At 37.4% G+C, this 16,484-nt stretch overlaps 1 protein-coding gene across 9 annotated transcripts in view; it reads right to left on the reverse strand.

The window, feature by feature from the left end:
• Positions 1–5,013: 5,013 nt before the first annotated feature.
• DROSHA (drosha ribonuclease III) overlaps positions 5,014–16,484 on the reverse strand; it is a 113,998-nt gene continuing 102,527 nt past the window's right edge. For all 9 annotated transcript variants that reach the window (XM_076007952.1, XM_076007950.1, XM_076007953.1 and 6 more), the window contains 6 exons: positions 14,525–14,666; positions 12,980–13,062; positions 12,787–12,890; positions 10,543–10,635; positions 9,669–9,715; positions 5,014–5,876 (listed from right to left, as the gene is read on the reverse strand). In XM_076007952.1, coding sequence (XP_075864067.1) covers positions 5,746–5,876; positions 9,669–9,715; positions 10,543–10,635; positions 12,787–12,890; positions 12,980–13,062; positions 14,525–14,666 — 600 coding nt within the window. In that variant the 3' untranslated portion in view covers positions 5,014–5,745. The remainder of the gene's footprint in view (positions 5,877–9,668; positions 9,716–10,542; positions 10,636–12,786; positions 12,891–12,979; positions 13,063–14,524; positions 14,667–16,484) is intronic.

Consider the following 16,484-nt stretch of genomic DNA (forward strand, 5'->3'; position numbering starts at 1 on the left):
CCTATTATTCTAGGCAGTGCAGAGTCCTAGAGAGGAGAGAAAGCAGAATGTGTTTAAACATCTGCAGCTAGTTCTGTAAGGCTGGGCCAAATGTCTGCTCATGAGGGAATTTAATGCCATCATAAGGAACCTGGGCTTTATTCTACAGGCTATGGAGAACCCATGAAATATTTTAAACACAATGGTAACATTATGAAGAGATTAGCTGTTTGGAAAGAGAACGGGAGTGTATTCGTTTTCTATTGCTTTGCAACAAATCACCACAAATTTAGCTGCTTAAAACAACATCCCTCCCCTAGATAGGCTGACACATAAAATAACCATAATAACTCTCTATTACTCTAAATAATTTGAGAACTGGCCTCTTAAAATAATTATTATTTCAGGGGGAAAAAATCTTGCAATATAGATTTGCCATAAATCTTGAACCTAAACCTAAAAGCAAGCCTTTAGATTTAATAGAGATGATAAAGAAAAAAAGTAAATGACACAGGAAAGCAATGCACTCCATCCAGAGCGTGGGTGAGTCTGTGGAACCACTGACCTGGTTTCTTCAACTGGTTATGAAAAAAAGGGGAGTGTGGAGGACTGTTCTAGACTAAAATGACCCAAGAGACATGAAAATCAAATGTAATGTGTGAATCCTGTTTGAATCATTACTTGAACAAACCAGCTGTACATACGAATATGGACTGGTTATTAGAAGTTATTAAGGAGTTTTTAAAGGTTTTGTTAAGTGTCACAATGGTTAAAAACTAAAATGACATGTTTGACCTGAAAACAGGCTTTTTGTCCTAGAGGGCATGGTAAGGTCGAGTCAACAGCCTGGTGGACTGAAGTCACCCCTTCCAGAAGGAAGGAGTCACTCTCTCTTCTCAGATCCTCTATACGGCATGGGCGTATGTATTTCCCTTCCTCTATAGTGAGCTCCTTGTTTTAATCTTCCACACCCAGGATATTGTAGATGGCTACAAATACTAATAAAATAAATCTTAGAATGCAGCATGTTCTTAAAACCCTGTAAGAATGTTTTATATTGTGGTTGTCATATTTGAAAATTTCTTTTAATCTAAGAGTTGGGGCATTTCTGAACTATAAGTAAACAAGTCAACATTAAATAAGGAACATGTCAGCATTGGTTCAGTATAGCATTCAGGAACAGGTGAGTAAACGTGTCGTTTTCATCTGGTTGGATTGGCAAATATCTAATTAGGGTTATTAAGTGCCTGCCTCAAACAGGGGCATTAGTTAAGGTATTGCTAGCTGCTATAACAGGCAAATCCCCAAATCCCAGGGTCCTAACATATAGATATTTGTTTCTCACTTAACACAAAGTCCAAGCTGGATTCCCCCATCAATAAAGGGGACGAGGTGGGGTGGGGGCGGGTGGGAGATTCTGCTCCATGCAGTCATTCATGTGCTCACTGATGGTGGTTTTCAAGGCCACCCTTGCTGGTGTCAACATCTAGCCTGCAAGTCAGGGTAAGTGGAAGGAGAAATAGCAAACCTGCTTCCTAACACTGCAGGCTAGAAGCTCCCTACATTCCATGGGTGAGAAATAGGCACTCAGCTTCATTGACATGCAAACAAGCTGGAATGTGATCTACAGTGAGGCAGTCACTTTCCGACAATAATTCTACAAGGGAAAAAAATGATCTTTTGGGGCCAGCTAATCATCTCCTTCACAGGTCGTTCTTTTAAATGTTCTGATATTTATATTTAAAAGTGGTATTAGAAGGCCTAACTATGCTTATCTTTATTTCATCCCTCATAAGATAATTAATAAGTCATAAGGGTCTTGTGAAGATATTTTGGACTGGTAGCTATAAGGAAATTATCTGCAAAGCTTTACTTAGTAAATATGTCTTTAGTCCCAGTTCAGAACGATTACCAGAGTAATTCACAATGGGTCTTCATTTCATACAAGGTATGTAGAGAAATTTCACAAAAACTTCACAAAGTTTTAAGGAAGAAGATTCTATCTTCTTTTAAGGAAGAAGATAGAAATAATTCTGAAACAGCTAACGCATTTAAGAAAACCTCATCTAGAGATGAAGCAATTCAGAGGAGAGTTGAGTTCCTCCACCAGTGTAAATTTATCTAATGTCTTAAACCTAGTTTCAAAGCAATACATCACTGGAATGGTTTTCTGTCTCCAACCTAGAAAAACAACACTCTCCTTTGTAGATGAACGTATGTCACTGATGTTTTCAATTCTGTTTCTAAGCCGTTCTTCAGCCCAAATATCTTTGTTGGGCTATAAAACCATATATGCAACTGCTTATTAGACATCTCCACAGAGCATCCCACAGGCACCTCAAGTTCCACACAACTAAACACTTTATTATAATAATTCTGCTTTTCTATAAGTAGTTGTGCCTTGATTGCACAAAAACTGGCTTGGTGTTCTCCCACTTCCTTTCTCCTATGCCAGTTGTTCTCAGTCAGGGGTAGTTTTGCCCCCAGGGGACACCTGGCAATATCTGGAGACATTTTCAGTTGCCTCAACTAGGGGAAGAGATGCTATGGGCATCTCAAGGGCAGAGGGATACAGCTAAATATCCTATAATGCACAGGACAGTCCCCTGCCCCCAACAAAGAATTATCTGGCCCCAAATGTCAATAGTGCCAAAATTGAGATACCCTGCCTTACTCCACTTCTTGTCCTATTTCCTCCATATGCCTTGTTTCAAGCCTTCATCACCTCCTTCATGGATCATCACAATAGGCTCCACTATGGTCTGAATGGTCGTGTCCCCCCCCAAACTCATGTTGAAAACCTAATTGCCAGTGTGATAGTCTTAGGTGAGGCCCCGTGGGGGGTGATTAGGTCATGAAGGCAGAACCCCCTCAAATGGGATTAGTACCGTTAACAAAAGAAAGCCCGGAGGGCTGCCTTCCCCTTCCCCGACATGAGGACACTGCAAAAAGTGGGCATTCACCACAAACACCTTGATATTGGACTTCCCGGCCTCCACAGCTGCGAGAAATAAATTTCCGCTGTGTGTAAGGCATCCAGTTTATGGTATTTTGTTACAGCAGCCCAAATGAACTAAGACAGACCCCCCAGCCCATTTTCTTGCCCCTCAATCCTGCTGCTCCCTTGCAAGGACACGTCCCCCACCCCCACCTTGCAAGCTCCCTCTCATCATCAATGTTAACTGAAGTCCATAAGAGTCGACTCCTCCATGAAGCCTTCCCTGGCTGGCTTGTTCTCTCATTCCCTTCCTAGTCTCAGAAGCCCTTTGGCTGACTGTACACAAGCCATCATTTGTCTCCACGACTAGATCACTTGTAAGAAACCTTCACATCGGCTTCTGTGAGCAACAGCACTTAACACACAGTTGAGCTGTGTATGAACTAACACTGGCTGGCTCTTCTGATCAGAACGGGAACGTGTGAGGACACTAGGTTGGGCTGGGTAGGAGGCAGGGCTGGAATCTGCTGAGTGGCCTGTGTGGCCAGTTACAGAGTTTCATTGTAGGCCTCATCGCTGCTAAAAAGTCCCGGGAGCTAATCCACCCTGATGGCGTGTTTGGCAGGTTCCACTACAAGAGGTACTCTAGTGTTTTACGGACTTGCCTTCTCCAGGTTTCAAGAGCTATTAATATAGAGAAAGAGAACTTGAAGAGGGCCACAGTGCTCCAAAGGACAAGTCAAGGTCCAACAGAAATTCCTGAAAAATGTGTTGACTTTGGCATTATTTTGATGCACATTTGAGACTAGTAAATATGTTTGTTTAACAAAAAAATCAAATATTTTACCTTGTTTTTGCTTGTAACATTGTCAAGGCCACTTGTGAATCTAGCATTCTTCCCCTTCTGGTCCTGCTACATGTTGCTCATCTAACTTAAATATAATGCTCAGAAAGAATGCACCCAGTAGGGTGGAAGATGTACCCAAAACAACCTAGTTCAGACCTGAGCTCTCTTCTCCCTCTGCCCAGTGCTGCCTTCTGTGGCATCACCGGAGGAGAAGCAGCACCAGGACAAGCTTTTCTTACAGGCACCATCTGACATTTTCATGATTAACAAATTAATCACTGGAGAGGCTCTCTCTCTCTCTAGTATGTGTATGTACACACCCTCAAGGATGTATGTGGCAGCGCTACAACAGCAACATGTTGTTTACAACCTCCACATCTGTAATTAGTTTCATTAATAAATTATGGGATACCCACAACTGGCATACAAAATATGCATTAATATGCAGCCATCAATTACTGTACATAAATGAAGATTCCACACTGGAAGATATTCATGATACATTACTTAGTTTAAAAAGGCTATGGAAACCATATGTATGGTATCTTGTTGTTAAAACATACTTGAGTGCATGTGTATACATGTGTATTTATATACACAGAAGGTCTGACAGGATATGAAAACTCTCTGGGTAATGGAATCATGATTTATTTTTCTACTTACACTTTTTACTTTTTTCCACAACATTTTCTAAGAAACATTAGTTTCTTTCTCCTGCTGATGAAAGTAATACATTTTCCAGGTTTTTGACAATGTGTATGTAACATGTAATAATTATTCAGATAAGAAACACTCCCAGATACCTGCATGGCTCAGTGCTTCTCCTCCTTTTTGTCTTAACTCAAATGATGCCCTTTGAGAGCAAACTCCCCAACCACCCCAACGAAAACTGCCCCCGCCCCACATCCTTGCTTTATTTCTCACCATTGACTGATCTACTGAGGGTATTCCAGCACTAGCTCCCCAGCGAGCCTCAGAGCCTACAACAGTGCCTGACACATAGTAGGCACTCAGTATTTATTTGCTGAAATAATGAATGAAACACATTTGTTTTACAAAGAAGTTTTGCCTTTATTAATAAGAAACCAGTGATGTTCAGTTTAAAATAACATTTTTTTTAAAAATGTCATGTCTTTTAATGTAATGCCAGCCCTTTACCGCAGGGACCACTTGGAGATGCTGATGAAAGCTACAAACCCCTTTCTTTCCTGCTCCTCACCCCCTCCCAAGCCCCAAACACACACACACAAAACTGAATACAATCAATCTCAGGAGGTTTTGAGACTTCCCTGAAATCTGTCCATAACTTCTTAAAAATTCCACCAGCCCTGGGGTGAGAGCACTTGATTTGAAGTGTCGTCTGACTTAAAATCATGATTTCTCTCCTATTCTAATGATTCAAAGAATATATGTGACTCAAATATCAGTCTTTCCCCTTCCTAAGCCAGTTAAATGTTAAATGGATTTCTTCTACAAAGAGCTCACTGCTTAGAGAGGGCTAAGTTCAATATTTGCAGCTGAGAACTTGATAAACATCCAGGTGAAAGCTGAAAAGTTAGTTAACAATCCAGAGATTTCAAAAAGTATAGACATTACTAGAGTGTAGTCAAAATATCTGGTTAAGTGAATTTATCACTTGTCAGTTGAAATTCTGGGGTCACAACCTGAGACAGAGATACAAAAACAGGATCTATTCCACATAGAGTATGCTTTTTGAATTTTATTGTTTAAAGAGCAAAATAAAAGGGAATAATGCACATCCACCAACGTGAAGTTTTCCATTAAAAAGAAATCAAATACTTTGTAATAAAGACCATCCAGCTAAAAACAGATCAATAAAACAACAATAGCGATTTGACTTTGTGTTTTATTTCAATGAGCACACTTCATTCATGGTCTGTAGGAAAACTAGGCTAGGTCTCAATGGGTAACAGTCACAGTTATTGAGGAAGTAAATACGCCACCACTTCCGTGCCCTCCTTTATTTCTTTATGTCTTCAGTCTCTTCTGGCTCTCTCTCTTGATGCTCTCTTTCCCACCTCATTTCTTTTAACTCTTGTCTGTACTTCCGTTCAATGAACCGCTTCTGATGGGCCATCTGGGGAAAGTTATCTGACACAAGGAAATATATCTTATGCTTAATAAAGGATAGCCATGAGTGCAAACAATGATGCAAACTAAATATACGCACTACAAGCATATATTCATATGAAATGTGCATAGTCGTATTTTGTAAGGCAAGAGAAAGAAAATTGTTTTCTTCCCTTATTTTTTAATCATTGAGAAACATATTGGAAGTATGAATCAGCACCCCTGATTCTAGATTTCAATATCTGGTGTGAACTCTAATCTAAAAGGCACCACAACATACAGAAATGTTAAAACATAAGATGTGTGGTTTGGGAATGTTTCTAATCAGATGCCTTATAATCTCATTCTCCCAGCAACAAGTGATTTTCAGGAAGAAGTTAAAGGATACAGTAAAATGGAGTCATATATTTTTGAAAAGCTAAAATCAAAAACTCCAAATAATGGTATTATCACACCATTATTTACCAAGAAGTAAAATTTCTGAAGAGTGCAAAAACAGATCAGGCAGACAAAAACAGGCTATAATGTATGTCATTATGTCTGATAATTAATTGTATTCTTAAAGTTTACTACAAGATGCCCAAAGTATATCTGCAAAAGTAACTCAAGTAGAGAACTTTTATTTGGTTAAAGGAAACATATCACTTAATAGTTTTGGTTAATAGAAACACATCAAAGCTGTATTTAGTTTGATATTTGACCCCATGCAACAGTGTTGACACAATAGAAGAAATCTTGATTAAGATTTAAAAATTTTTACAATTCAGTCATCATTTGTGGTGTAACTTTGGTGTCATAATGAAGAAATCAAATACGGGATGAGAGAAACTCATTTTATATACTTAACACATACTTAAACAACAAACAACATTAAGGGGCGCATGCATGAATAAGAACTACACAAGTTAACTGTTGTTAACAGAGAGGGAAAATGACGCTGTGTTATGAGCCTAACCAGGTAAGGGACTGTTCTAGAGAAGAGGTACTACTTCTTCGTGTTTCAAACATGAAGAATCCGAGATGTGGGAGAGCATGGCCTGTTTGGGGGAAAGCAAGTTTGTTTAAGGCGGAAGCGTCAGGAAAGTAGATCTATACATACAGTAGCCTTCTGTATCAGTGCTTTCACTTTCTGTGGTTTCATTTACCCGTGGTCAATCATAGCTTGAAAATAGGTGAGTACAGTACAATAAGATATTTAGCGTGAGACAGAGAGAGAGAGAGAGAAAGCGAGCGCGCACAAGCACAAATGCTAATTATAAGTTGCTATTAATCTCCTACTGTGCCTAATTTAGAAATTAAACTTCATTATAGGTATGAGTATATAGGGAAAAACATAGCACATACAGGGTTTGGTACTATCCATAGTTTCAGGCATCCACTGAGAATCAAGTATCCTCCAAGGATAAGGGGGGAGCTACCGTGTAATATATTCCTAAATTCCTTTTCCCCGATTTCTTATATAGTTTGTCATCCTCACCCTGGGTTGGAGAAGGGACAAGGTCAGGGTGGTAGGAAAAGTATCTGAAAGACTGGTGGTGAATCAGCAAAGACCTGGAATGTCTGAGAGTCAGTGATTTTAAACAAAAGAGAAACAAGACATCTGTATTTTAGAAATAAAATAATAAAATCAATTCCTAAATGATATTAAATTGACTCCTTATATAGTATATAAACCACAGGTTTCAAATATAATTAATTTTTTAAAAATAAATAAATCCCAGTACGTTTTCTATAAACTAACTTGTAAAGCAAGTTTCTACAAAATGAACCCTATTTCCTCAGTAAGTTCTACCGTAAAATTGAATTTGCATTTTTAAAAAAACTCTACAACTCAGCTCTAAGCATTGACAAACTTTTAGAATCTTTATAGCTTTTCTTCTATGCAATAAAGTTATTCTACATACATATACAATGTCAATGTGCACATATATTACCTGCACATATGAACATTTAAAATCATTCCCCTATTGACTCTTATACTGGGAAAGTATACTACAGGTATGTATTTATGGGTACCCTTTTTTCATTTGTTCTAGTATAAGTATTTTCCCATATCATTAGTTTTCAACACCATTATTTCAATGGCTATTACAATGTTTGGATATAGCTAGGGTTGGTAAACTACTACCCACAGGCCAAATACAGCTCTCTACCTGTTTTTGTAAATAAAACTTTTAATAGCACCCAGACACGCCCATTAGTCTGAATCCTATCTATGCCAGTGGGCTATAGTGGCAGAGTTGAATAATTATGACAGAGATTGTATGGCCTGGGAAGCCTAAAATACTTATCATCTGGCTCTTTACAGAAAATGTTTGCCAGTCCCTGGGATATCCTATACTTTGTTAAACATTTCTCTACTGTTAAATAGGCAGATGTTTTTTGTTTTTGGGGGTTTTTGCTCTTTAAATCAAGTTGTCACAATTATCATAGTATATGAACTTTAGTTCATAACTCCAATTATTTCCTTAGGTTTGATTCCCAGAAATGAAATCTCTGGATCAAAATGCATTAACTTCAGTAAGGACCTGATACATAATACCAAATTGCTTTCTAGCAGTTTAAACAATTCACCTGTCTCAGAACAGGTGATCTCTCTCCAGTACTGTTTTATAGTTGAAAACAAACAAACAAAACTTCCAAAGATAACCTTTAACAACTGATAACTAGAAAATGGAATCTTCTTTTTATTTCAATACGTGATGTTGCACTTACGTACATACAATGGATGAAAAAGTTCCCAACAGTCAACTGAAAACTTTCAGTGAAGATTTCAAGGACACTGGACCCTGGCAGCACTAGCTTCTGTCCACACTAACTAACCTCCCTGCCCCCAAACAGGAAGCTATTTTCTGCTGATTTCCACTTGGCTCGTGGCCCTCTTGTCTTTCCTGGAATCTCTCCCATGCCTGAGAATCTGGGCCTCTTCACTTTTAGCTTCCCGTACTTTGCTTTCTCCCACCTCATTTAGCTGGGTACTCGAAGCATAATAGAATTGGATTGTCATTTTGTGCCCACAGGTTCTACTGTGCAGCACAATAGACCTCAGAAGAAAAATCTCTCGCACTTAAGCCTTCAATTTACAAAAGACTATGCAATTTCCTACAAGTTCAATTATGTAATTAAGTTTCTTCAACCCAGGCATCCCATTCTTGGGAATCTATTGCATAGAATTAAAAGCACCAATATAGACAGAGATTTATTGTTGACAATGATTTAAAAAAAAAAAACAAAAAACACCAAAAACCAGAAACAAAGTGTCCACCAATAACAACAACAAAAATTGAATAAAATACAGCACACCCATAGCAGGAAATATTATGCAGCCATTAAGAAAGAATGAATTGGAGCCATTTTCTGTGATCTGCAGGGCTACCTATCACCTCCTACTGAGCAAAAAAAGAAAGGTGCAGAGAAGTATGTAAATAACATCCCATTTAACAAAACAACGGCTGAAAACTAAAAAGAAGAAAAAAACCTTCACATGTATATGTCTATGTTATAAGATTTTACAAGTATAGAGAAACATATGGATGGAAACACAGGTTATACACACAGATTCCTGGGCTGAGAGTAGGACTCTATGCAAAAAGGAAAATGAAAATCAAAAAGCACTTGGGAATACTTTTATTTTTAAATTATAAGCCCATTTTATCTATATCTCACATGCTACACTACTGTGTGGAGAATAATTATGAAGAAAACACGATCACATTTTATCAGTACTTACCATTTTTTTACTTCCTCATTTTCTTTCCATAAAACACTCATTACATTATGAACATATAATTATTGAAAAAGAGATAGGCTTACATTTTTCAAGTGCATCCATTGCCGCTCCCATTTCTGCTTGCTGAATACTATTAAAATAAAATAAAGGTAAAGCACACTTGAATTTGAAGGGTTTTTTCCCCCCCTCGAAAACACAAGGTATGGCTACAAATTATTCAGACTGAATTTCACATTCAGGGCTTAGAATTTCATCTGATTACTTCATACACTGAATTACACAGATAGGCATATACACAAAAGCATGCAGAAATGTCATTTGTTTGCACAAAGCCCGTTTAAGTTATTCATTCCACATTTTTAATACTGCAATAAAATGCCCTTCCCTTTTTATCACGTCTTAAGTATTTCTTACTTAAGTTTGAATGCCTTCAGTATAAAGTTTAAACAGGAAAAGAATAAAAAATATATAGATAGGCTTCAAATCATTTTTCAGTTTAAGATATAGACTGGAGAGTTCAAAGAAAGGTGATAATAAACATAATTCTTTTTACCTAAAGATGTTAGCATTTCCACAAAGCTTAAGTGAATGGCGATAAGAAATCAAATGTCTAACGGCTATGTCGTATGACAGGACACGTGTGACATGTCCGGCTTACGTCAATGTGCACTCTGTTGGGTAACTAACACCAGACAGACCTTACCTGTGCACTAGGTAATGCGGTTTTCTCAAGGTAGCCAAAGCCCCATGCACAATGGCATTCCAACCATCCAAGGCCAATTCTCAAATCTGGGGCTTGGCATGGGGGGGACATTAATCCTTGGGATTCACTTTGCTATTACTCTGGAACACTCTATACTCTAAGTTAAAAAAGACAGACTACAGAGTTTGGAAATACCAACTAGGGACTTAGACACACGGGACGCTCATTTGAACAAACTAATATTCTCCTCATACCTTGGTCCTTTCCCACAGCCTATTCTCTCTCCTTTGAAATAAACAGCCACTGTGTAGGTTCTCGCATGGGATGGCCCCACGGTCTGCAGAGTTCTGAAGGGGAAAGGAAAGAACATGAATTATGATAAAGTGTTATTTGTTATGGCTACTAGGTAACTATGAGAAAAATCATGTACTTATTGCCTAGATAGAGGAAGGTAAAATTACATGAAACATGAAAATGGCAGAAAAATACAAGGGGTAAGTGTTTAATCTGCTAATCTGACAAAGCTTTTGAAGTAGAAAAATTTTAAAATTCTGCACTGCATTTTTATATTTTTTCCCCAAAGTAATATAATAAATAGCATCTAAAGGCTAACAGTGAAGTATAAAATATTTTTAAACAATTTCTCAGTATGCATATTCCAAGTTTCCTAAAATTCACAAACTTTTAATGTGAAAAGTTAACAGCTTCAGTCTGTTTATTGTTTTTCAGTGCTAATTACAGCCCAAAACAATAAATATTTGGGTAATATACCTCAAGTCACACCTGAATGGTTTTATGGATTCTTTCTAATGTCTAGTATCTTATCTAAAAGATCAGAAAATGTATTTAATTTCTGAAACATCTGAGATAATTTCAAAGGTATGCTGCAATGCCAAGTACACAACACAATCGCCAAAAAACAAAGCTCCAGGTACTCTCGATTTTAATGACATGGTGCAGATTTCAAATGCAGTAAAACTGATAACTTCATGGAAAAGGGAAATTAAAAGTAGCCAACAAAGATAATGGAATGAACACAGTAATCTTGAAAAAACTATGTAAAACAGCCCTATCATCTTGATAAAAAAGAACAAACTCATCTTGTACTTTCATTTGGGGGATTTATGAGAAGGGAACATAGCAATTTCCTTTGTGTTTATATCCTCCACGGGATAAAAGTGCACGGGTGGCTTCTTTAAGGTAGCGCTCATTATAGTAATCATGCCTGTGCCATGAAAAGTTTATCGTCCTCATTTTATTTATTGAACTTTAATTATCACTTTGATGAGGAAATACTTTGAGCCTTTCACATAATACAGTTTGGATATTCATTATGCTTATTAGGTACCTATTAAAGTGATATTTCTAAACATTTGGGTTCTTTTTCCCAATAAATAAAGGAAACATTGTTTAGCAGTGACAGCTTCTAGGCACAATTTATAGTTGCTTGCTGTGGGGTGACTCAACTCTCCCTTGGCCTTAGTTTTTCTTTTAGCTAAAAAGCCTATAAAGTGTTGTGACTATTAAATAAAAAGATAAAAAAGGATTTAAAATTCCCAACTGCCACGCTGATGTTTTCTCTTGAGTATTTTGAAGTTTAAGAAAGTCTAAAGGGCGGCTTTGATTCCACATGGAACAAACACACAAATACGTGTGCTTGCAACCCGGTATGTGCATAGACGGGGTAAAATAGTATTGAAACCAAATCTTTGAACATCCTTAAAATCACAATACCTTGAGATACAACCGACCTATTTCAATAGCCCTTTCGTTCTGCAATTCCTCCTTGAAACTACCTTCTGAATCAACATGAGTGTCTCAAAATAACTACTCTACTTCGGAGCCAAACCTCCTGTTTTCATCAAAATGGTTGTTACATGGTATAGTGACTCAATTCACCTACATTCCTTTTGAATGACTTTGGCTACCACTCAAAGGATAAGGATATTCAAAAGTACATGGCAGCTTTTGGTATACATTCTGAGAAGAAAACTTCCAAATATGTGAGTAACAGCAGCAGTGAGCAACTGTCCTGCTTCTTACAGTGACCGCCTGAGGGGGACAGCACATCTGTCAGGCAACACAGACAGGCCAACAGGGGTTCGAGGGAAAGTGCAGACAGGCATCCAAGTATTGCCAGAAATAAGCAGACACCATCTTCCATTCTGGACACACAGCCCAGCAGAGGGTACAATAAGAAAACAAATATAAATATGTATATAAAACTATTTAATCCCAACCTCCTTATCTTGATCTCATAATCTTCGTATGTCTTCCTACCAGGCAGTAGTTCACAGAGACTTTTAGAAATGGGAAAAAGCATAGAGATAATCGAGTGGGACCCACTTATTTATGGCTACAGTCACACTGACAGTCAGGAAGTCTTGATCCTGGCTCTTGTCATGATTACCCCGCAATGATTATCTTTCCCTCAACATGCATGGAAAACCAACCCTACACACACTGGATCCAATGGCCTGTGGGCAGCAAGTACTTACTTATACAGAGGAATGTCTGGCTCTTTTCCTTCTGTCCTAAGTGTCAAGCAACACTGCTGAAGCTGGGATTTGGGGTCATTCCAGTCCTGATTCAAAATGAACTCCTGTAATAAGTCCCCCAAAATATTTAGTAGTGCATTCTGTAATTACCAAACAAAAAGCATACACTAATTTAAACGTTCTATGAGCTTACTTTTAATCGTGGAAAGAAACAGACATTCATGAAAGTATGAACATATTCCAAATCCTTATCAATGTATAGCGCTGCAATAAATGCTGAAAAAAAGAACATTTTAAAATAAAGCACAATTCATTGCCATTTTGCAGACAGAATAAGAGACCCAGACTTTTAAGCAACATTTTAATAAGATTTTCAACTTCTGCGGGCCCTCTTTAATTTTTAGCATTATCATTTCATCTTTCTTCAAACCAAACAAGACTCTACTCTCTATCATTAATATCAGAAGCAGCAACATAGATGTGTAAGATGCAAATCATAGAGTACAAAGACCAAATTATATTTAGCTAAGGGCTAAATGAATAGCTAGTCAAAAATATACACAAAATGCTGCTGCATAGCAAGGAAAGAATGCTATCTGGGAACACTACCATGTTATGACATCAAATAAATCAAAACACAACCTGCAGATCAGATATGATACCAGAATAACCACATCCGTGAGTCTTGCCATTCTCAGCACCAATCTTGAGGAAATCATTCATTTTATAAGGGTACTATATTAAATTTCATAAAGAGAAACAGGACAATTTATAGATTCAATCTGTCCAAATAGAGAAACACTTAATACTGGGCTTAATGACAATATAACCATCTATCCAATTTTTCATTAATAAATGGTAAACCACAAGATGATGTCATTAAAAATACCTTAACCAAGTAAATAAATGGTGCATTTTTAAAAGAAGGAATTAAAAATAGCTATAATTGAGCTAAAAAAAAATGCCAGTGAGACTGCTCTCTCGACTTAATTTTTATGTAATTTTCATCTCTAAATTACTTCTCTTTAGTTGAAAAAGTTCTTTTAAGTTCCTTAGTCAGATTGCCTTTGCACTTTGTAAATGAGCTGGTTTTGCATGGTAGACTTTGATATTTGAATATAATTCCAATTGTCAAAAATACCCTAACATTAAAAAAAAGTTCTAAAGCCCAGTGAATGGCCCACTTATTTTGAAGTAATATCAAAAACAATACAATTATGTGTATAATCCTTTAGTTAGCTATAATAGGATTATTTACAATGCTACCAGACCATATCAGAAAATGCAAAAGATGACATTTGTCCACAGAGTTTTGTGCTCATTCAAAACAATGGATAACAGTTTTAGTATATAGTGAATAAATTGCCCTTCTTTCTTCTGTGCCCCTACATGAAGGCTGCTAGATGGCAAAAAAGCTGTGATTTCATAACTACCAATCTTCATATTCTCTTATTCTTTCATACAAAGAGATATAATGGCCGAGTGTTGGGATAGAGGGGTGGGGAATGGGGTACCACTAAACATAGACTGAACAAAAAGTCCATTATTCACATGTAATTCCAAATTATTCTCATTCAGACAAGCTTTGGCGAAAAGCAAAATAACTAAAACAGAAAAGAGGTTTCTTTAGCCAGAAAATAACACTAAATAATAACAAGAAGGAAGATAAATACTGGTTGATTGGATTTAAACTTTGAACCTGCAGATAGAAAGAAAAGCTTTACTCTGTATGACTCACATTCCAAAAGGTCTGCCAAGGTCTTGGTGCGGAGGGCCACCGGCCTCTTGGTTTTGTCGTTGGTTATTGCATACTCCTGCATGCCCAGCTCCTCTGCCACCTTGGCCTGAGTCCTGTTATTCACCAAAGAGCTTCGTAACAGCTGGCCAAAAGGAATCAGGGTACATTTAGAAACCATCTCACTTTTGGTCTCTTTTCTTCCTTCTGGGTTCGACCCAACAAGCCTGAGAGCATCTCACTGACAGGGACACCAAGGGAAGTGATGGTCTAGGTCCTCAACCATTACCCTCAACAACAGGGAGACACTCCATACACTGCTAGAGCTTCTTAATAACTTACTCTTCTCTGCTATCCCAAATTTTACCTAAATGCACTTAAACTGCTCATTTACATCTTCAGTAGCAGTGGGGCAGGGCTGGGGAAGAGGCTATCATATGATTAAAGGTCATACCTTCTTCAAGTTTAATGCTACTAAATGAAGAAGCATTAAAAGTTTTAAAAATCAATTTTATTGAAGTGTAATTTACATTCAATAAAATGCACCCATTTTAAGTGTATATAGTGAGATGAGTTTTGAAAACCATATACATTTCTATCACTCGAAATTACCTGAACTCCTCTGCAATCAACCCTCCCCAACCCCCAACCAGGCAAACTTGGCCTGTTTTCTGTACATTAGTTTTAAAGGAGCATGTTTTTAAAGTCTAAAAAAAGCTTCATGTTTAATGGCACTGGTGCTAATTTTGATATTACAGGATTTAGGGAAGTGATATTTAACAAGTATTATAGAAAAGATTTAGATTATTTACATATTTATTTTAATTATTATTTTGAAGATCTGTGCTATCTACCTTGAGTCTTAGGTTTTCATACTGATATCCTTTATCTTTAATCAGATTAAAATATAATTTCCATATTTCAACTTTAGAAATTCAAAGCAAAAATTTCTACTAGGATACAAAGACAGGAACTCACCAAACAAAAATTGAACATAATTAGCCCCGATCTCTAAGATGTGAGGAAATGATGCACCTAAAACTACAACTTTTCCTACAATAGATATAACAAATTCTTAGTCTATTAAAAAACTTCCTGCTAAGACACATTCCTGAAAACGGGGAAGAGGAGCAGGAAGCAGCTGTGAGTTGTGCTGGTGCTGTACCCCTGCTGTTCCACATAGCACTTTGTTTATTAGATTCAAGTTTTATGCTCTGTGGCTCTACCATGTCAACAGAGCTTATGAAAATCAAGATTTATTCTCAATGTCTGATATTGAATCCTTGACAATAGATAAATAAGAAACAATATGTTCTTAATTTGTCTGACAATGATTCATGAAGCAGAAATATAACTTGATCTTCATAAGCCATGCTTGCTGTTGAGTTTTAGACTATTATTCTTTGCCTATCTCTGCTTCCTTCCTCCTGTTTCCTTCTTAACTGCATCTTTTCTTCCATATAGTGTTTCAGTAAAACAAATATCCACAGAGGAGCTCAAAATTTAAAAAGCCTAGCATATAACATTAATAGAAGACCTAACTAATAAGGAGCCCACCAGCCTAATATCTTATAAGTATGGAATAAGTGAACTGGAATGGATATATCTTTTTCGGTTTGAATTTCAAATGAGGCTGGGGCTGGGCAGTTCTTAAAGCAGAGGCTGGGGGGAATAGCAGGGCTATTTTGGGAATATGGCCATGCTGAGCAAGTTGGGTCCTCTATAAATATATGCTTTCGGTGTGGGCAGAAAACTCTTCAGGCTATGTGGATGGAGTATTCAAGCCTCAAACCAACAAGCCCAATGCACACATGTGCACACACAAATTATGATACATCACTGGTTACCAGCCCCAGCTGCCACCTCCCTTGTCAGGGCTCCTCACTCAGTGCTGTACAGTAACGCTGTCTGACAGGGAAGGAGGAAAGCAGTATGGATGGAAACAGAAATGCTTCCAGTTTTA

Source organism: Microcebus murinus, chromosome 11, assembly GCF_040939455.1.
Source record: "Microcebus murinus isolate Inina chromosome 11, M.murinus_Inina_mat1.0, whole genome shotgun sequence".
Lineage (NCBI taxonomy): Eukaryota > Metazoa > Chordata > Mammalia > Primates > Cheirogaleidae > Microcebus > Microcebus murinus.